We start from the raw sequence: 23011 nt of genomic DNA on the forward strand, positions 1-23011 counted from the left end.
ATAGTGATTATGGCATATTTTAACTTGATTGTTATATAATAGGGTATCAATTGATTTTTTTTATGTTTAATAAAACAGAACCTTTCTGCCAAAGACTAGGTATTAATTAAATGAGTGGTTGTTACATCATGTTTTAACTACCATGTAGCTCGTGAGGACATACAGGATATAATAATTATTTTTGTGCAAAGTTGTGTCATGTGCGAGCAACATTATTAATATTAATATATCTTAAAAGCAAGTTTGGGTTGGGCTAGGTTCTATTAAAATATAGAGGTCATATTTGTTTGCTGCATAGACACCAAGTAATACGTTGCAGCGGGGTGCGTGCACAACAGTCACTCAAAAATGAGGCAGGCTGGATGCAAAGTCGATGCAACAATATAATTACGCGTAACAATGTTCTCGTGTAAGTTTCTCGCTCATCCAATAGACCGAAAGAGGAAACCAAAATCCTCAATTTAAAGGGGGGGAAAAAGAAAAGAAAATAAGGTTCTGCTTAAAAGGTAAAAATGAGATCTCTTAGATTTTTTTTTATAGCATAGTTTTTTTATATGTTTATATGAATAAAAGCAGGTAAGTTTGAGAATAAATAATAAAAATTCTGTTATACAAATGTAAAGTTCTAAATATGTTATTTTAAAATTAAATGAGCTATTTGCTTTTAAAAAGATAAAAACTAAGGACCATTGTTTTGGAGAATAGATACTTTTGAATCTGTGAATTTTATAAAACTTTTTTTTTAAAAAGAAAATTTTATGTTTTATGAAAAATAATAAAATGTGAAAGATATAATTTTTTTAACAGAAATCCATGGATATCAATTTTAGAGAATTTGTTATCATTGTCTTGATAATTTTTTTTAAAAGAAATTCATGGAGTATCCATTTATGGCAAAAGATGCAAAAAGAGCGTTAACGAGGTCATATTCTCTCCACATTTTTTTTTCTCAGTATTTTTCTTTATTTATGTGATTTGAAATATCGGTTTTATTTAACTATTATGAAAAGAAGGAATGAAGGATTGATGTTTTACTAGATAGGCTCTAAAATTTTCTCTGGCGTGAATTTTATATCCAATATACTTTCAACTTTAAGTACCCCTTGTTACAACAAATTTATGCTTCTTACTTCCAAGGAAGTATCTAGAAAAATAATTTGTTGATAAATAGAAAAAAAATTTAAATGATATATATATAATCAGGGTATAAGCACATAAGCTTTCATATTACCAAGCCATGCCAACTCTTTGTTTTTCTCCTGTGCTGACACGTGGTTGCAGGCTGAATAATTTCTCAAAATAAATTATTATTCATCATTTGGAAATGCAATGCATGCATTTGATGTGTGTAGATGCAATGAATTAATTTTGTGGCTTGATTCATGAATTTATTGAAATTATAATCATTAAATAAATTTCTGAAGAAATTAAATGTGTGAATCCATTTGATTGCGAAAATATCATATTATTATTTTAAGATATTATCCTCCAAGTAGGTCATTGATATAGCCAATTTGTGTTGTGATTTGCTGCATTAGTTAATTATCTTATACAAATAAAAAAAACATATTAACAAGGGATTCTTCCAATTTGTTGCATTTAAAAAAAATAGCATTTAATCCTATTCAATTATTGATCAAATCATATAAATTATTGATTAAAAGCTATAGTCATGCCACGGCGTAAGAACTAAAAGGGTTTACTGACGTGATTATATTTTCACATGCATTGACACTATAAAGGCAATCATAAATAGCTACCAAAAAAAAAGCAATCATAAAAAGTTTTCTTTAGGTTGTGCACTAATAATTAATTTAAAGCTAAAGCATATATTTAGTTTTTTAATTTTATATAATGTTCATTTTAGTTTCTTAACTTTATAAAATATTTTTTAATTCTTTAACCTTAATAGTATTAATTTTATCTCAATAAATTTTTACATTGAATTTTTAAATATTAACAAAATATTATTAAATTTTGACATATTAAGTTTAAGTTTTTGAAAATGACAATGATTGATACAAAAAATAATCATTTGAAACTAATTATATTATGGTTAAAAGATTAAAAAAATACTTTATAAAATTAAAATATTAAATTGAAACCTTACATAAAGTTAGAGAACTAAAAACATACTTTAACCTTGATTTATTATTTTTAAATAACATACATATAAAATCATAAAAATAAATTCCTTCATAATCCAAAACTAATATTTTAAAAAAGAAATATTCAACCAGAAATAAGGAAATTGAAAATTATTTATAATTTAGCTTTTAATTTGTTTGAAAGAATAAAATTATCTATTTATCCATTACATTGCTGAAAAAGGGGCAAATGCGCCTTCCTCTTTTTATCATTTTCTTATTGCAGTTCGTCTCCTTCCTCCTCCTTTCTTCTTTTATCGTTGAAGGTCTTCCCTAAAGTGTAACAGTATGATCTGCATTGGCTTTACCTGATTTCATAGCAAAATTGATGGTTTGGTGATTGAATAAATGCACCTATAATGGTGTTTTGCCTCAAAATAATTTCTTTTCCTAATGTTTTTGTTTGAATCTCTTTATTCTCTTCCCGATTTTCTTTCTCTCTCTCAGTCCCCTCGTTTGTTTTTTCATTTTTTTAAGATATGAAGTTTGAACTGTTGACCCATCCAATTGTTCAATTTCCCTATTTACACAGGTTAATTGATTAGTTCACTAATTTCTTTCATCCCAATTTAATGCCTTTTACCGAACCTGGCCAAAGGCCGGTTCACGGTCCATTTTGATTTTTAAAATTTTGATTATTTGTCATCGTGATATATAGTTAATCTCTTTTGTGTTTGCTTCAATGGGTAAGGAAACAATATACTATCACAAAATAGTAGGAGCGATGGATAGATGAAGAGCATAAGAAATTCTTTAGAGCTCTAAAGTTATATGGTAGGGAATGGTAAAAGATTGAAAGTATTATTTAATTTTCAACTTTTCATATCTCACGCAAGAATACACTTTAATTATTTAAAAAAAAAAATAGCTGTGATTGTCGAGCATATATTTTGTTATCATGAATTATTTTTTTAATTTGTTATGATTGTGCTAGTTTGGAAAAGGCCATTATTGATGATAATCAAATTATCAAACACTTTAGATCCACTCTTAAAAAAAGAGTTTATTTTTAAAATTCGTGTCTTTGAAAACACATGTTGGGCTTGCATTTGTTGTCCTTGATATAACCAATGTTGAAGAGATATCAAGGCCTATAAGGATGAAATTCATTGGCCTCTAATGACACTAGAGGTGAAGATTTTGTTGACTATGATGATGGTATTTATGTGATTTGCTTACATATTACATATTACTCCAATTTTTCTTTGTGACCACCATCTAATTGTACATATTGCTCTTATTTCCATTGAAGCTACTCTCCAATAAAATTTTTCAGTTTTTTTTACTAACTAAATATTAATAACTTTGTCCTTAAATCCTGATGTTATGTTTTTTAAATAATTATTTTTCATGCATAATTTTTATACAAACTCTAATTAAAAGTGTCAACATTTCTTAAATCAATTTCCATGATTTATTTTTTTTTTTAAAGACATGAAACCAAATTTTCTTTGGCAAAAAAAAAAGAAAAAAAAAGAAACCTAATTTTCTTTAAGCACAAAATGAATGAGCATCCAATATTTAAACTATAATTTTATATATATATATATATATATATAGGATGTAAAAGTACACGTGCTGGCCTATTACGAAGCCATGTTTGTTGCACGTTTTTCTCCCTTATTTACACATATACACTAGGTTGATTAAATTTGCAAGAATGTTATATCGTCAATATATTATTTCCATCGACACCATTTATTAAGCCTTTCTTGTGGTGGAATCCAATGCATTTAAATCACCATTAAAAAATAATTAAGTCGTTGAATGTGTAGCTGAATTTAATATCCGTTATTGCATTTCAAAACAAGAATCTGAAAAAAAAAAGTGTTGTTGGGCATAGAAAAATTTAATTAATTCCCCATTGATATCAAGAGAATGAATAAAATTATGTATATAATTGATTTTATGTATTTTTGTGAGGATCAATTGCAAGGAATACTATGAATTTGCCCGGGGATTATAGCCCTAGATTGTAGGTTTAACATCTTCAATGCAAAAAAAAAAAAAAAAAAAGCTATCATTTATTCCTTTGTTTCTTTCTTTATGCTTTGGTTATAACTAAATTGTTCTCTTATGATTTATCATTTAAATGCTATGTGAATTCATGTAAAACTTAAAAGTTATTATTCATTTATTCAAGGATTCTCTTTTATTGATGGAGGTTCCTGCACTTTATCTTACGAGATTATCATTACATGTTGGTCAAATACACAAGCTAGAGATATAACCGTGTATGATGATGTTTTATTACAGGAATTTTCCCAATTTACTTTGATAATTATTGAAAATAGCTTGTGATTCAATTTTTTTCTCTATTTTTTTTATTGAAATCAATATTTCATTCGTTAGCTTTGAAGATTTTGTATCAAGATGCTCGCTGTTTGTTTAATGAATTTGAGGCACCATAAAATAGTGTAAATTTTAAATTGAAATGGAAAAAAGAAAACACGGATTTAATATGACTATCTTTAACGAATCCATGCAATCTTTGAGAATAAAATTTGCAATTTATTAAAAATATAACTATATATCTATTTCGGGTATAGATTATTTTGTCTTTTGATCAACTTTAATATATTTTTTATGATACAGAGTGGATTTAAATTTTTGTTGTGGAGACTTCTCAAGGGACAACATTTAGTAAGCCATTTTTATGGTGTAATCAAATGCATTAATTCTTCAAAACCCATCAAAACAAATTTATTTACTTTTGCATTGAAGATTTAATGACTCCGTGCATCTGATAATAAAAACGGAATGGGAAAAATTGTTTATGATTGTAATTAATAAAATCCATACAATCCATGTAATTGATTTTGGAAATAAAATTCACAATTTATTGAAAATATGATCATAAATCTATCTTAGGTATAAATTACTTTGTCTATTGATTAAATTTGATTTATTATTTTTGATATATATGATGTGGATTTGAATTTTTATAATTTCTTGCATCAATTCTGGTGAACAATTTAAAAAAAAATCAGATTAATGTATGATTCTCCCAACTTGCTGCATGAAAAATTTATATTTAACGTTATCATATTAGTCACTATTTCAATAAAATAAATTTAATGCTTTTTAAAATAAAAATGACTAATGCTTCAAAATTATATCTAATTATATCATATATTAATTTAGAGTTAATTGATCATTAATTATCCCTATCAAATATATTCCCACTAGTCTCAATTTAGACATGACAAAAAATAGCATCGATTTAAATTGATTAGCCCCATTAATCTTAGCAGTGACAAGAAAAATATAACTCAGCCATGATCACGTTTGATTCTCTTCTATTGTGCGCTCCTAACACATTACATTTTTTTTTTCTCCTATTTCTGTGTTCATCTTTTGATCCATTGTTCAAGGAATTTTACCAGTGCTACAGTGTGATGCAAATTACGGCTTCATGATTTGATGCCATCCACGCTATGAGCCCACTCTAAAATGATTGGAGGATTAAAATCCAAGCAGTGCGCATGTGGATGATGTCAGGTTACCATCCTTTCGAAATGATACAGGGCCATTTAAAATTATTTTTATTTTATTATTTAAAAAATTGGTGTTTTATAAAATGTGCTTTGAAATTTAAAAAATAATAAAAATATGTGTTTTTTTTCATTCTTTTTTATTCTCCATAACAATAATTTTAAAATACTTGAAAGTTATTTTTATTTTTCTATTCTCTAAAATAATATTTTATTTTTTTATTTTTTAAAATACTTTTTAAAAACACATTATTAAATAAATTTGTTTGTTCTTTTATTTTGAAGAACAGAAAACTGTTTTTAGAATAGATTGTCAAACAAGTCTTTAGAGATGATTTTTTTAAAATGTCTATGCAACAAGGCTTTCAAATATTGATGTTTCATTTTTTTTTCCATTATATTTTGAGAATTATTTAATGTGTATATATATGTGTGTGACCATTTTAGAGCAACTGTATTCATGCCCTCATCAAGAGAACTTTTATTTTGGAGTTTTCAATTTTTCATCTCAATTGAAGGAAGGTAAGGTAAGATATATGTTATCTATCAAATAGAGCCAGTAATTTTGATGAGTCTAGCTTATTTATATTAAATTTAAAATACTTAAACATGTAAAATATTCTAATTATTACATATTATTTTATTTTATTTTCTTTTTAAGATAATTTCAATTTTTATATTAAAAATTATGTTTTTTCAAGGAACAAAAACACTACAAAGCACCTTTTTTTTTTCATCCTTATTAAAGTGAGATTGAAAGAGTAAAAAGGAAAGCATATGAATTAACCACTTGTGTTTATTTTTTTAAATATTTTCAAAAAAAATCAAAACAAACAATTTTTAGAACATTAAAAATTCATTTAAGATTTATATTAAATTTAAAATACTCGAACATGTAAAATATTCTAATTATTACATATTATTTTATTTTATTTTTCCTTTTTAAGATAATTTCAATTTTTATATTAAAAATTATGTTTTTTCAAGGAACAAAAACACTACAAAGCACCTTTTTTTTTCATCCTTATTAAAGTGAGATTGAAAGAGTAAAAAGGAAAGCATATGAATTAACCACCTGTGTTTATTTTTTTTAAATATTTTCAAAAAAAATCAAAACAAACAATTTTTAGAACATTAAAAATTTATTTAATAATGCAAAATGTGTGAATTGGGAGAGGATTTGTGAATGCTAAGTGAAACATGCCCTAATGTTGTGTTTGGTTCGAGGGGAGGAAAAGGAAGAGGAGGGATGAAGGGAAAGGGAGGTAAGGGGAGAGGAGGGTAGGGAGGGGAAGGAGGAGGGAGATTCCCTTGTTTGTTAAGGTGGAGGTTAAAATTTTTCCTCCTCTCTCCTCCCCCCAACCAAACCAACTCTAAATATTAATATTTCAAATTGAAATAGTACAATACAGAGACCGAGTTCTTTGGCGTCTCTTGGTACAGCTTACAAGAAAAGCCATATGTAGGAAGCAAGATATCGAAACTCGCACTTCCTAGCTACTTATTATCTAATTTCAGTTGTTTACAAATTTTGTAGTAAATATATGTAAATTTATACAAATAAAATATAATATATACCATGCCTATTTTTGTAATAAATACTGATTAGTCGTAATCATCATCTATATCAAATTCTCTCTCCCTTAACAGCATCCATTCTTGAGTAGCTGATTCATCAGCTATAATAGTTAAATATATTAAATATTGGGTATCCCACTATTGATACAGTTTCTTTTTATATGTTTGAGTTTCGCTGTATCCTGTATACCTACTATCGCCGGAGTGTTCTCCCCTCACTCCTATGCAAGATTTTACTGTCTGCCAAAGCCGTGAACGTGAATCCTCTCCACTTCATTCCTCCATCTCATGGGTTCTTAGCCCTCGCACTGTTCTGAACTTGGTTAATATGATGGAAAGCTTACCGTCAGAAGCAAGCCATTGTTGACACAAGTACCAAAGAATGTATCTTTCGCCCCTTTCTCCTCCATTCTTCATTCCTCTGAGTCCGACGGTCCGCCATCTCTGTTTCAGCGTGTGCTTGCTCTGTCTCACAAGGGTGGCTTCCTTGGGTTCTTCCAGGAAGAGCCCTCTGAGAGGTTGATGAACTCCTTGGGTAGATTGACTGGAAGGGACTTTCCCGGTATCTTTAGACTCAAAACATGGTGGCCTACCTTTACAAATGGAAACCCAATGGGTTCTATTTGATCTTCCTGAAATCAAATCCCAAGTTATCATCATCCCGATAATTGAAGGCAGCTTTAGGCCTTCCCTCCATCCTGGTTCTGATGGGCACGTCATGATCTGTGCAGAGAGTGGTTCCGCTCGAGTGGAAGCATCCTGTTTCAATGCTATAGCATATATTCACGTGTCTGAAAATCCCTACAACTTGATGAAAGAAGCATTCAGTGCCCTGAGGGTTCACCTCAACACCTTTAGGCTCCTAGAAGAGAAAACCCTACCAAATCTAATTAACAAATTTGGTTGGTGCACTTGGGGTTCCTTCTACTTGACCATAGACCCTGTCAGAGTTTGGCACGGATTGAACGATTTTGCAAAAGGTGGCGTGGCTCCGAGGTTTCTCATAATCGACGATGGCTGGCAAAGCATCAATTTGGATGGGGAAAACCCCAATGAGGATGGCAAAAATCTCATTGTTGGTGGTAAACAAATGGCCGCAAGGATTTACAGGCTTGAAGGAGGTGCTAAGCTTAGGAAATACCGAGCTGGTCTTATGTCAGGCTCCAATGCTCCTCCTTTTGACCCAGAGAAGATTGAGAAGCTGTTGGCAAAAGGGGTCGAACTAAAGCGTTTGAAGACTCGCCTGGAGGCCATCCAACATGAGAGTGCCAATCTGTTGAAGATTGAATAAAGGATGAAGCAGTTGAAACAAGAAATCGCTGATCTTTTTGGGGAGGAGCCAAGTAAGGTTAGGAATAAAGACTGCGGAGGATCGTGCTGCGAAACAGAGGACTCTGGAATGAGGGCTTTCACCAGGGATTTGAGGACCAAATTCAAAGGCTCGGATGATATTTATGCATGGCACGCCCTTCGTGGTGCCTGGGGTGGTGTGAGACCGGGTAGTGCCAAGGCAAACTCTCGCCTGGGCTTGACGGCACAATGCACGATCTCGCTGTCGTCAACATTGTCCAAGGTTCAATCGGCCTTGTTCATCCTAATCAAGCTGACGACTTGTATGATTCCATGCATTCCTACCTTGCCAAGGGCGGCATTACTGGAGTGAAAGTGGATGTCATTCATGAGTTATCTTCACCGACTTGAGATCATTTACCTTTAGTTTCTGTTATATTTAACTATTCATTTCCCCCCTTTAAAATGCAGACACTTGAGTATTTGCGCGATGAATACTGAGGCAGAGTCGATCTCGCCAAGGGTCATTATAGCAGGTTGACAAATTCCATTGCGAAGAACTTCAATGCTAGTGGAGTCATCGCCAGCATACAACAGTGCAATGACTTCTTCCTTGGGACGAAGCAAATCACAATGGGAAGAGTTGGTGAGTATGAGCCGTCGTTACTGTTCACCCATAAATCAGTTTTCACTGTTTCAATTAAGGCTCTAACATAAAAATGATTTGAAACTTTTTAATTTTATTATCTTGAGAACTAATATTTTATAAAACATATTTTAAAAATAAAAAAATAAAAATACGTGTTTTTTATTTTTTTATTTTCTAGAACGATAATTTCAAAACACTTTAAAATTGTCTTATTTTTTTATTTTTTAAAATAATATTTTATTTTTTATATTCTCTAAAATATTTTTAAAAACACATTATTAAAAAAAATTTTATTTTTTTTATTTTTAAAAACAGAAAATTTTTCTTAAAACAGGTTGCAAAACAGGCCTGATCTCTCTCTATTTTTTGTTCTGGTGGTGCCACAGGCGAAGACTTCCAACCAGATGGCACTGTCCCCAAGTGCACACGCTTCCCTCTTCCAACCAGAGACTGCCTTTTCAAGAACCTTCTGCTTGACCAGAACACCCTTCTTAAGATTTGGAACCTCAACAATGTACCCTCCTGAGTCCTGACCCATACACACATTTTATCTACAATTTCACTAAAGCTGTACTGACAGTTTCCTTCTTGTACTTTTTTTTTTGGGCCAAAGTTTCCTTCTTGTACTTGAAACAGTACCGTGGGGTGATTGGTGTTTTCAACTGCCAAGGGGTTGGTTAGGACCCAAAGGCCGCTGCATAAGGAGTTCCCCTGTGTGCTACAAGTTAGTCTCAGGTTCAATTCATGTGTCAGAGGTTGAGTGGGACCAGAAGATGGAAGCAGCTCATATGGCCTATGGGTGAGGCGAAGGAGTATGTAGTGTACCAGAGTCAGGCTACGAAACTGCCTCTGATGTCACCCGAGGCCGAACCGGAGCCAGTTATCCTCATGCCTTCTGCGTTCGAGCTCTTCAGCTGTGTTGCGTTCCTGTGCGTAAGCCAGGTGTCGGCGTGAGATTCGCGCCCATTGGGCTTGCAACAACGCTGGAGGAGCTATTGAAGAATTGGAGTTTGTGGAGGACGGAGCTGAGAGCGTTGCCAGAGTTAGAGCTGAGAGCTCTGCCCTTAAGACTTAAAACCCAATTCTTTATTTTAAATTTTATTTTTTAAGCCTGACCTTTATGTGAAGGGCTGAGAGCCGGGCCCGTAAGCCCTTTTTTAAAAAAATAAAAATAATAAAAATTAAATTAAATATTATAAATTAATTAAAATATTCTAAAATTAAAAAAATAAAATTCTCATAATTTTTTGAAAATTAAACAACGCACATTTAGAAGTCTAGTAATAAAATTTAAATCTTGATTAAAAAATAATTCATTTTTTATAAATACACAAACATAATAATTATAGAAAAATAAAAAATATCAAGAATTTTATACTATACACTGATATTTATTAAATTATATCAAATCAATTTTAGAATAAATTAAAATTAATAATAATATAATGTGTGTAGGATCAGGTGAGCAGGTCATTGGCTTCAAACACATATTCCACCACAGAAAATAATAATAATAATAATAATATAATAGGGCTTGAGGGACTACTCAAGCTCGAGTCTTTTTTTACAGGGCTTATTAGGGCTAAGCCCTCAAGTTTGATTATTTAAAAAAAAATTATTTTTAAAACCCAAACCTTTATTTAAACAGGACCTTCAAGCCCGATCCTTCAGACTCGATTTTTATTCTCGACTCTAACCAAAGTGAAGGTGAAAGTAGGGAACTTGCTTGCATGCTCGTGTGAGATCCCTAAGAAGTGTCGACTGAACAGTGATGATGTCGCTTCCATGTGGCTGCCTGATGCCAGACTAACTCTTGACCTTCCCTGGAATGAACCCGCTGGAGGCATCTCTGATTTATCATTTTACTTATGGGATTACTATAATTTTTCCATATTGCCTCATTATCAGTTTGTCTTTTTTTTTTTCTTTTTAAAAAATGATATCTTCCATCACTTGCCGGGGCTGGAGATAGAGTTAGAAATACGGACGGACCCGACCCTTAAGGGCCTAAGTCCTAAAGCCCGATTTACTATTTTAAACCTCATTTCTTAAGCCCGGCCCTTATGTGAAGGGCTCAAGGCCGAGCCCGTAAGCCCTTTTTCAAAAAAAATAAAAATAATAAAAATAAAATTAAACATTATAAATTAATTAAAATATTCTAAAATTAAAAAAAATAAAATTCTCATAATTTTTTTAAAAATTAAACAACACACATTTAAAAATTTAGTAATAAAATTTAAATCTTGGTTAAAAAATAATTCATTTTTTATAAATACACAAACATAATAATTATAGAAAAATAAAAAATATCAGAAATTTTATACTATACATTGATATTTATTAAATTATATTAAATCAATTTTAAAATAAATTAAAATTAATAATAATATAATGTGTATAGAATCAGGTGAGCAAATCATTGGCTTCAAACACATGTTCCACCAAAAAAATAATAATAATATAACATGACTTAAAGGGCTACCCGAGCTCGAGCCCTTTTTTATAGGACTTCTCAAGGTCAAACTCTCAAGCCCGATTACTTAAAAAAAATTATTTTCAAAATCCGAACCCTTATTTAAATAGGGCCTCCAAGCCCGGCCCTTATTCTCAGCTCTAGCCGAAGACTATCCTCCTTATGGTACTCACCACCTATGGAAAATTTGCACCGTCCCATTTTAATTTAAACTGTTGGAATTTAAAGTTTTAAATTTACAATTTTAAAATAATAAATTTATTTTTTAAACAGAATAACGGTTAAGAAATTATCTTTGCTTTTTACCATACACTTATGAAAATAAATATTTACTAATATTCAATATTAAATACGGACGATTCATATTAATACTTGTTAGTGTCATCATTTTATGATGAGCAATGTTTAATTTTAGGCAAAATGATGGCTAAACCCTCAAAAAATTAATGACAGTTAACCCTCAATATTTTTTTTAAAATAAATTTTAAATATTAATTCCAATAATTATAAATTTAAAACTTTCAATTTAAAAACATTTAAATTTTAAATATAAATATTGATTTATAATTAAAATTTTTATTTATAACTCGATTCATTAAATTTTCACGTTGAATGGCAATTGAAAAGTTGAAGTTGCTATCTTATGACTGTATATGTTGAGAAAGTCAAAAAAAAACATTGAACGCACGGAATCTCGTATTACATGACGTAGAACGCATGGAATCTTGTATTACAGGACATGATTGACAGCAGGATCTCTTCCCAATTTACAGCCTAAGGATGTTAAAGAAGAAGCTTATATATTATATATTAATATAATTTAAATATTTAAAAATTTAAAATTCAAAATAGCAGGCTTCACATCCAAGCCAATAATTTGAATCACTTGCCTTAAAGACGTTCAATGAACAAAATCCGCTTAAAATATATAATATCTAAAATATATCCATCTATTATTTATAAATTTATTAATTATTAATCTGCGCCTGACTATCTGTTAATCTATATCAATCTATATCTACATGTAAAATTCTTGTAGAGATTGAATTTTTATTTCAATTTTTTAACAGTAAAACGTTTAATATGAATCACAAGTCCGAAGAAGTCTTTATAACTTATTTCATTTAATAACTTTTTAAAAAACTAAATATATTAATAATGAATTGTTATATAAAAATGAAAATAAAATAAAATAAATAAAACTGATGAAGATATCAAAAGAATAAAACAATATCAGAATCCGGAAAACAAAACCACCGGATATAGTGGAAACTTGGCGGTTGAGATCTATTTAACGTATCTAAATAGTTAATTATTTTTCAAAGTATATCCTGGCAAAAAAAAAGAAAAGAAAAGAAAAGAGAAAATGAAGCATATCAGTTTTCCTCCCATTATCCCTACGAGCTGATTTTTCAGCTCAGGATTTAAAATTTTGTTTTTTTAAATGGGATTCAAGAATTTGTCAGTTTAAGTTATCTCAAGAACTCTTCCCAAATCCTATCTTTTATCTATCGAATTATTTATTCATTTGTCAAAACACTCCAAATATAAGTCAAGTTGAAGTTGCGATGGCTGGTTCACAAATTCCAGCGGTCAACGTCGCTGGAAACGAGGACATGGCAAGCAGCAAAAGATTTGGAGAAATAGAAGAAGAAATAGATGACATGGAGAGGGCTTTCCAGAAGTTCGAGAACTTTGAAATCCTCGACCACGCCCCATCGGATCACTCTTTCCTTTCCAACAGAATTTTGAACAAGTTGGGCGCCAGAAGAAGCGCTCTGATCCAGAGTATGAAGCTAGAATGGGAGGATTTGAAGCTGTGTCTCGCCAAGTCATCCATTTACGTGAGAGCATACAAGCAGAGGCCTGATCTCATGCGAGCCGTTCTGGTAGGCCCTGAGGGAACCCCTTATCACCACGCTTTGTTCTGCTTTGACATTCGCTTCCCTTCTACTTATCCCACTCAACCCCCTGACTTGTTCTATCGCTCTTATGACCATCCTTCCAATCCCACCTCCCACACTAAGGGAAACTTAAAGGGTTTCTTGAACCTCAAAATTAAATCTTGTTCCACTCCAATAACAGTATTGCAGTTGCTTACTCTCATCCAACACTCCTTCCTTACTAACAAACCCAATAAGACTCTGCGTCTTCCTGGAGGAGGACCTAACACGAGAGTAATGAAACAGACCTGTGAGGCTATGCTTTGCATGTTGAAGTCACCGCCTCAGGATTTTGAAGTGTTTGTCCAAGGATACTTTCGAACCAGGGCACATCAGATTCTCATGAACTTCAAATTCCGTATAGGTCTTGATGAAACAACCATGGGACTGTTCTCCAGACTCGTTAGAGCATTTGAAGCCAATGGAACTTATTGTCAACATCACTATAATAAGGATTCTTTTGACCTAGCGCTTGTCAAAGAGATGCGTCCTCGGCAGAAATCTGCCAACCCTATCAGGAAACTGTCAACTATATTGCAGGCTACGTTTTTATGAGTTTAGTTCAAGTGTATGATCTCTTCCAGTCGTTTTTTCTTCTTGAACAAGATGTGCTGGGTTTTCCAGCATCCTATGTAGTCTAAAAAATAAGTCATGCCCTAAAGTTTTTTTTTTTGTCATTATTAATCCCGGTGACTCTATGAGCGATAAAGAAGGGAGATTAATTTGGTTCCTTATATGGGTCTGTCATGCTCATTCTTATCATTGAACTTCCCACAGAAAGATATCTTTAAGTCTAGTTTGTTCGGTTGATTCTTTTGAGTCAAGGTATATCATTCAGAACAATGTTCTACTGAGGCCTAACAACTAAACTCTAGTTCACACACTAATAAAGTATTCAATATATTATATAAAATATACAGAAAAAAATGGGTATATTTGAAAGGTTAATTGAACGCATCACTGAGAAAAGTTAATTTGTCTCTCTAACCACTCCATGAATATATGGCAGCATTATATTTTCTATATCGAATTACACCATGGTGTATCCGTGTTGAATCCTTGGAAATTACAGTTTTACTGTCACCAGACGCATTAAATTATCTACGGAAAGTCCTTCAAATGTAAGTGATAACTAACTGGCAAGTACATTATAAAATTCTCCCAAGATGAGGATAGTCGCTTCACCATGTTAAAAGTATATCTTTACTTAACTACAAACAAATATTTGAAAAATAAGAAGGATCTGAAGGCGCCATACCGCAATAGATGAACAGAGTTGGTTATCAACTCTCAAGTCAAGAGTGAGCTCCATTTCCGCACGCAGAGCCGCAAGTTTATCCGCTTTGAATTGAAATCTGAAACCAAATACAACAAACTAGCCGTTTTCTTCTTACACACACACCTATATTTTCAGTGGAAAGTTGGGGGATGAGAGATAAAAGGCAAAAGGCAAGTTTGTGCGTGAATCTAACATGGAAAACTTCGGCAGAGTTTGAGCAATTCCCCAACAAAAAAAAGAAAAGAAAAGAATTAAGGCCGTCAAAGTCTCAGAGTAGATTCACGCACAAACCTGCAATCGGCCTTCCCTCTAGGGTTAGCAAGTGCAGTACCAAGATGAGGACGGGGATTCGAGAACGAATGGGATTATATAGAAAAAACCAAGACTCGAAGGTTAATCTTGAGTGGCGGCCATGAGGACGCGTTTAGAAGCGCCAGATTGCCGAGGCCTCTTGATGGTGGGGTCAAGCTCAGTGACGGCATCTTCTTACACCCGAAACCAGCGCTATGCTTGTGCGATTCCGCAAGGGCTCCACTCGGTGGGCACTGCGTTGGGGTCAGATTCCCAAAAGAATTGGAATTCTTGTGAATAAACTCCCCAACCCTCTTTACTTTCTTTGTCTTTCTTCCGGCTCCAATGTGACTAGATTTTTCTGAGCCCACTCCATCGAGATCATGCTAGCACCGATGCTTGTTTCCCGTTAGTTGGGCCATACGCCTAGATTGTCACGGTCCAACCATAGGCCCATGTGTAGCAAGTTACTGCTATTGGTTGGGCTGTTCATGCTTGAACTTAGATCCACGTTATCTGAACTTAATTTTTTGGGCCTGAAGATCTAAATTTAATTTAACTGGTTAAAATTAAACATTTTTAATTCTAAATTTATTAAAAACAATCCGTTATAATTACCTTTATTTTATATTGTCATTTATCGAAACGTTTTAAAAATGTAACAAATTAATCACTTCAAATTTGAACCCTTCAATTTTTTACAGAAATCAAATTCATTTTTTTTTGGTATAACAAGTTTTTTTAACACGTGCAAAGAACATGGCATGGTCGTTGGGGTTCATAGAATTGAAAGCAGAGTAGCGTTGGGTGTGAAGGGCACTAATGGGCCCCCAGGACTACGACTAATTTCAAGGCTTCATATTTTGGGAGAAGGGCAATGAGGGTTTTAGCGGGGGAAGAAAATAGGGCGAGGGAATTGAGCCCTCGCTGCTCTTATTATTTTCCTTTTTTCCCCTTCTCACTGCCCTTCGCCTTTTTTTGGGAGAATCTCACGTAGGGTTTTTAAAATATAAAAATTTGTAGACGCAATATAGGTTTGAGGGATCTTCTTACAAATTTTGCTGGACGAAATGACACATTTACTTTTATTTTAATAGAATGTTCACATACATAATACAATATTTATAAATGTACAATACATCTGATTGACATTAACTTAAGTATGTTATTTTTAATGAAATTTGTTGTTCATTATGAACTTAATGTTGTGCAAATGTTGCAAGTCTATATATAACACAATATCGTGTCATGCATTTATGGACCATGTGTTATTCGTCATTTAATTGCTTATACATTTAACTTTAAGTTAAATCATATTTATTAAATGTGTTGTGTATTTATAAACATTATATTAAATATTCGTGAACATCATATTATACATATACAGACATTCTGTTACAACAAAGACAAATGCGTCTTTTTATCCATAACAAGGTTTGCAAAAAAAGTCCTTAGGCTACAGTGCATTTTTCATATTTTATTGGACTTTAAATGTAATTTTTTGTGTTCTAGAAGTCTTAAGTGAGATTCTCCCTTTTTCTTTTTGGTTACCACGTGGGACGAACCAATTAAGGCTGTCGGCTTGTTCTCAAATATTTACCAGTTAAAAGAATTATGGCCAAACGAAACAAATTAGAATAAATTTCTGTTATAAAAAAATAGTAAAATGAGAAGGAGATTGATTATTTATATCATTAAACATATATTTAATCAATGGACCAGCCCAATATATTTTTATATTAAATGAATGATAGATATGAGAATATTTGATGGTTCATCTTAATTAAAAAGGAGGCAGCTACAATATATTTTTTATTAAAATATTTTTTTTTATTATGAAAACAAGGGAGACAATATCGTAACTTGAGGCTTGAGCATTGAAAAGTGAAGAGTTGAATGCAAAGGAATGGCAAACAGGAGATATAGGACAATGAACGACGCGGGCACCAAGTGCAGGCCACAAGAATTCACGGTTAATTAAGGTGGAAAAATATAGGAAAATGACAGATAAGGACCTTATAAAAATATTAATATTAAATTAAAAATTTTAATATTAAAACATGATAAAAGGAGTGTTGAAATTTAAAAATATCAATATTAAAAAAAATTAATTTAACATTAATATTCTTATAAAATTTTTATTTGTCGTTCTTCCAAAGAATATTGGCCAGGCCGACACGACCGGGCGTGTTGCTGCTGTATCTTCCGTATGCCGAACACTCACTAGTTACTACAAGCCCACGACAGCACGCGGAAGCATGTTCTTCTTTGCAACTCATAACTCGTGAAAAAAGCAAAGTCGGGACCAAAATCCTAAAAAGCTATATATCTTCATCAATTTCAAATTACGGTCTTTGATCACCTTCATCACATGCTTTTCATTCTATTTTGTTACATGCACCGCCAAATGTTATCAAATTAATAGCCATTTATTTGTTTAATATCCTTTTTTAAAATCGCGAGGAAGTATAATGTTGGTGAAGAATGTTCCACGGGAAAAAATGCCGCATTGTGATTGCTGCCCCTTGAAACAAGTGAAGGAAAAGATTCTGGTCCATGTTCTTCCTCAACCTCTCAGACCGGCCCAAGTGTTATCAGTGACAAATCAAGATGCATGCATCTTTGTCCGAAACATATGTCGAGGTGTCAGCATCCCGGCCAAGGCAACCTAAAAAGGATGGTTATTTTTGAGAACTCAATCACGCATCAGTTCATCAACGGAAAAATTGGTTCATGAATGTCAGAGGAAAGCACACCTTATCCCAACATGAGTATCCACTTTGTCCACTTTTTGTTTACACAAGCATTGACAAGCGAGGATCTGGCCGTACTTAAATATTATTTCAAGGAGGTTTCCTCACTTGAAGCACGAGCTAAGCCGGCATGAATTGAACACGTTACGTATATTTATTAATGCAGAACGCCATGTTTATTGAGCTGGAAGGGGAGATGAAGGACAACATTAATTCCACATAGAGTAAATGCATTGAATTTAGAAAGCTGGGGAGGAATAATCCAGGGTGGTCTTACGAGACGGAGATGGTTTAGAGGGGTTTGGGTGCTGTGAAGAAGAATCATGTGGATGCATGTGGATTGAGTTGGAGAACATGCTCAAAGCAAGCGGCACCACCACACTCGCCTACACTTGTCCCTTTCTTATTCATCCATCCCATTCCCTTGGAGGCCTTCTCTGAAGTTGTGGTCTGTGGTCCCCACCTTCTAATTATCCTATACGCTCACCGCCCTACTGGATCATCCATATAAATAGACGCATCGCGCCTGTCATTCTCGCAACAGCAAACCAGAAAGAGTTTCCAAGCCGACGCCTCTCTAGAATTATGGGATTTTCTTCACAGCCTTTCCCTGTTTCCCTGTCTTTGAAAAACCAGCTTCGAGAAGCTAATCTAGAAGACAGAAACTCATCATATGGGCATCTGTGGAGAAAAGCTTTGGCCCGCCGAGGCTTGAAGCAGAAGGCGAGGAGCGGAACGCCGAGGAATGTTTTAATGAAGAGGAGGACTCGCGTGATAGAAGGTTCTAGAAGACGAGGAGCCATGGGGATTAAGACCAGGATCAGAACTCTGAAGAGGCTTATACCCAACAGCAACAGCGAGTCCACGGGGTTGGACGAGCTCTTCAGGGAGTCGGCCGATTACATTTTGACGTTGCAAATGAGAGTGAGAGTCATGCAGGTTATGGTTGACGTATTGACAGGTTGTGATGAGTGAATCTGAGTCATCTGTAAAGGCTGAATAGGTTTTGTTTTTTCCCCCTCGTGATTTTTAGGAGTGTGTAGAAGAAAACGATCGTTATGTTTAATTTCGCCTCCCATTGCCTTGATACTTGGAACAGCTTGGGGACCATTAATTTCAACAAGTCAATGTGTGAAAACATGAAACCAATACCGGTTTATTACAATTCCTTCTGTAATTCATATATCACTGTCACTATTAGTTGTATTTTCGTTGGGATTGAGCTTGAAGCTAGCTTCTTTGACATACTTGGAGATGCTTCTGGGACAAGTGTCAGGGAAAATAGATCATAGTCATGAATATAATTAATACGCTGCGTCTTTTATTCGAGAGGCAGTATATCAATTGACACTACAATTTCGCCATAATTGATTACCACAACGAACATAAAAGCTTCTACCTAATTAAGGAGGCTCGAAAGGCCAGGTTAGCAGGAAAAAAGAAGACGAAACGGAGAGCTCGCGTGTACATTCTCGGACCGTTATTAATTGTTGATCCAAATGTACGTAATTCCAGGCAACACATGATACGTGCCATGCGCAACCCAACCCGATACTCCCGTTTCGATCGTCGCTGCTGCGGCTTTAGCTTTTTCTTTCTATTTCTTTCAGAATAACCTGCCATCATATCTTAACTTCAATGACTCCTTTTTATTTCGTCACTAACGAGCATTTTTCCCCTCACGCTCGTTGAAATTCCGAGCAAGCCAAAACTTTTCAGAAACTCCTTTTTTTTTGGCGGTACAAAAATGGTGTGAAACTACAATTAATGCTTTGTGTGGCGCTGAACGAAAGTCAAGTTTTTTTTTTTTTTAATGAGTCATGTTTGAAGCTTGGGCATCATACGGTACGACCATGCATTTGGTTGAGAACAGGGTAATCCAAGAAAAGCCCAATGTGGTTGGGCCTAGTGAAGGATCTTTCCTAACGAAATTGATTCCATGGTTGCGCCATGGCACGGGCTCAATAGCCTATCCATTTTGTAAGTTCTAATATTTTCCTGGAGGGAAGGGGGCCGAACAAAAAGTGTTTGTTTTTTGAAAGAACTTTTGAACGGCAAATCTGGCCATTTGGTCCATCTAATGGAATGCAGGTGCTCTGTAATATATTATGTTTGAAATAAGTGGTTTTGAACTTGGAAGTATTGATGCTGCGTTCAAATCATAAGTGGGCCGAGATTCTGAAGCTTTCCTTGTTTAAGCTTCGAATTCTGCAAGTCCTCTTTCTTTGTTCTTTCTTTCCGGCCCCTTTCTTTTCTTTAAAAAAAAGGATCGATAACTATATTTAAAAGCTCAAAAGAGATTGATTTCTGAGTAATTCAACGACAGATTTAAGAGTAAGAGTTGGAGGAAAAAGCGGGGATCCAGCTATGAGGCATAATTGAGATTGGATTATCTAGTTGAGAAAACAACAAGCATTTCTGGTAAGAAATGGTAGGTCCAGAGCCCCCACGTAAAAGTGCTTCGTCCAAAATAGACAAATTAAAACCCTATGACCTACAAATGTTACTAATATTAAATTAAATTCAGCGTAAAGAGGAGTGGTGGCTAAATCTAAACTTAACAACGTAAGTGTTGCTGACAAGATCACATGATCGGATTCAGTAAAGTGTGTCGTTCATTTCACTAAAAGCCATAGATTTTGTAATCGTAGCATTTAAAGTGGGACACTGGCATCATGATCCCTTTAATGCTCGATGAGAAGTCAAACCAATCGAACGCCTTGTTTTCATCACAAGGTGGAGCAAAACAAAACACATCACGCACAAGCCCCATATTATTGCTTTCTTTATTTCCTGGCTATTATTATTTAGAATTATCAATCACAAAATCAAATGACATGTCTGTGTCCGCGGGATGATGGACGTGGTGTGGGCTAGGAAGAACAATTCTTGAATTAAAGTAATACTTGAACAACTCAACTATTGTGTATATGAAGTATCTTATCTGCGGATCAAATACGAACTATTATACATGTAAACGATATATATTTATACAATTTGCTTAATAATCGGTGAGAATCTTGCAGTCTGAAAATTACAACAGTGTCGGCACTCATCGCCAATTGAAGTACACACACATTACACGTACACAAGAAAGATATTCGCAGACCGTCACTCGTGCTTGGCCAAGGTATGGGCTGCCTCTTTTTTCATATTTTTATGCTACGTACTGATTTTCCTCATGCATACTCTCTTATAGCAATTCTGGAAGCTCTTTTCTTCGATTAAGAATTTACAAGTGAATTTCTGATTTTATTCCCCCTCCCTAAGCTATCTTATTAAGAAGAACAGATTGATGGTTCAGGTTAACTGGCCGGGGTACGATTATTTTACTGTTTTAACCTTTTATTTTTTAAAAAAAAAAAGTTTTTTACGGGTGTATCTGCAAAAAAGACGCGCAGAAAGATTTTGTGGTGGGGTAGTCAAGCTGGGTTCCATATATAATTATGAACGGTTAAAAAGTGGACCGTTTGATTAGGGATTTATATAAATAGCTTAGGATATTCGTCTTTTGCTATTTACTCCCACCCAGGAGTCACTCAGGCAGATGTATGCACGCATCGTATCCGTGCTGGGGATTGTGTGCAGGTTGAAGTTGAACATAGACACAAACCAACAACTAAAACTCAAATCTTGTTCTATTTTAATTTTAGGTCGACTGGGCATAACGCTCTCAGTCGAAAACTTGTTCTGTGTTTGGACTTCGAACGCCAAGTGGATGGTAATTCACCAGAAAGATGAATAATATATGAAGTATAATGCTTAATTGGGGGAGAGTAGTCTGTTGTAGATTCAGGATCACGAGTTGGCCGGAGCCCTAAAATTAAATGATGTCAACGTTCTAGAAGGTTTTTCCCACAGATCGAGCGAATCAATAAAGATTTGCTTAATTAATCATATTTAATCGAGGCATGAAAAGGATAAGTTCACTATTCCATGTGGGTCACCTGTCATAAAAAGCGACGGTCAGGTGGGGTAAGAAATCCATATCAAATATAGAATAAATCATGAGGCTTTCAACAACATGCAGCTTTAGCTTTCTAGCATTTTATATATATGACCCGCCGGCAATCATGGACTCACCTATTCCCCATCAATGCCAATCCAAAGCGCTCAATATTTTTTAGATGCACTCCCCCTATTCTGATTATTATAACTTCAAGAAAATGGTTTATATTCTTAAATTTTAAAAGGATTGGGTCTAAATGTTAAAATCACCCTTAGTTAGTTGATGGAAAAAAAAAAGAAAAGAAGCCTAAGCTTTGAATTAATTCTGTAAACAATCTACCATGTAATTCACATCTAAAATCATAATTAACAAGTTTTTTCAGAATATGACTTGCAGGAAGATCATGAGATAATACCCTTTTTATTGTTCTCTTCGCATAATGTAAATGCAAAAATCACTAAAAAGCAAGTCAACTTGGCCTTAACTCATTTAAGTAACTGGTTTTGCTAATTACCACCGACATGGGTAATTACTTGTTATAAGCTGCTGTCTTTCGTTGATTAAGTAGTAGCAGCTACTGTGTAGGTGTCTAGGTGATGTGAATGGAAGAAATAAATAAATAGTGGACTCGTGACTCCGGTCAATTCCGGGGCTCGGTGGATCCGTACAAACAGGGCTTCCAATGAAATACGGTGACGTTTCGCGACCAAACTCATTTTTGTGTCTTGTTTCTACGTTTTCCTTTCCGGTTTTGAGCTCCCACAAACTAATTCCAGAAGCAACAACCCCCCGTCAAAGTCAAATAAGCACAAACTTACATGTCACACTCTTGTTTTACTACTCTACTATTTGACGATAGGATTCAAGACCGCCCTTAATTCTGGCATATATATACAGAGAGTGAGAGAGCGCAGAATTCAGCATAAAGTTGAGGTTTTACACTGGTCATAATTTCTTACCATTGTTCTTTTTTTTACTAAAATGTTCTACACAAAAAATGTCCGGAGATCAATGGAGAGAATTTAAGGTTAAAAATTAAAGTTGAATTAAAACAAATCAAGAATGTGCAATTCCCAATATGAGAGAACCCTGAAGCGTGTAAACCTCTCTTTCTTCACTAGCTAGTTCTTGATTTTGTCTCTGATCTGTCTACTTGTAAATTCAC

The 23011-nt window shown here is 33.7% G+C and overlaps 2 protein-coding genes, 1 long non-coding RNA gene and 1 pseudogene across 3 annotated transcripts; 3 read left to right on the forward strand and 1 right to left on the reverse strand.

Moving 5' to 3' along the window:
• Positions 1 to 7546: 7546 nt before the first annotated feature.
• On the forward strand, positions 7547 to 10948 carry LOC129305650 (stachyose synthase-like; annotated as a pseudogene).
• A 2251-nt stretch (positions 10949 to 13199) lies between these two features.
• LOC129305651 (putative ubiquitin-conjugating enzyme E2 38) lies at positions 13200 to 14129 on the forward strand. Its single transcript, XM_054945627.1, has one exon. The coding sequence runs from the start codon at positions 13200 to 13202 to the stop codon at positions 14127 to 14129; it is 930 nt and encodes a 309-aa protein (XP_054801602.1).
• A 406-nt stretch (positions 14130 to 14535) lies between these two features.
• On the reverse strand, positions 14536 to 15461 carry LOC129305898 (uncharacterized). Its single transcript, XR_008592058.1, has 2 exons — positions 15185 to 15461; positions 14536 to 14929 (listed from the first exon to the last, which is right to left on the reverse strand). It is a non-coding gene; the product is annotated as an uncharacterized LOC129305898 (long non-coding RNA).
• Positions 15462 to 18355: 2894 nt separating this feature from the next.
• Positions 18356 to 19257, forward strand: LOC129307443 (transcription factor UPBEAT1). The gene has a single exon (XM_054948407.1). It carries the CDS (start codon positions 18483 to 18485, stop codon positions 18870 to 18872), a length of 390 nt encoding a protein of 129 aa, XP_054804382.1. The 5' UTR covers positions 18356 to 18482; the 3' UTR covers positions 18873 to 19257.
• Positions 19258 to 23011: the final 3754 nt, after the last annotated feature.

This window comes from Prosopis cineraria, unplaced genomic scaffold (assembly GCF_029017545.1).
Source record: "Prosopis cineraria cultivar Desert tree isolate PC_DT_omini unplaced genomic scaffold, ASM2901754v1 PC3, whole genome shotgun sequence".
In the NCBI taxonomy this organism is placed as follows: Eukaryota; Viridiplantae; Streptophyta; class Magnoliopsida; order Fabales; family Fabaceae; genus Prosopis; species Prosopis cineraria.

Bases quoted from the DNA above. Each gene is read 5' to 3' on its own strand.
- LOC129305651 (XM_054945627.1), top strand. From the start codon at position 13,200: ATGGCTGGTTCACAAATTCCAGCGGTCAACGTCGCTGGAAACGAGGAC.
- LOC129307443 (XM_054948407.1), top strand. From the start codon at position 18,483: ATGGGATTTTCTTCACAGCCTTTCCCTGTTTCCCTGTCTTTGAAAAAC.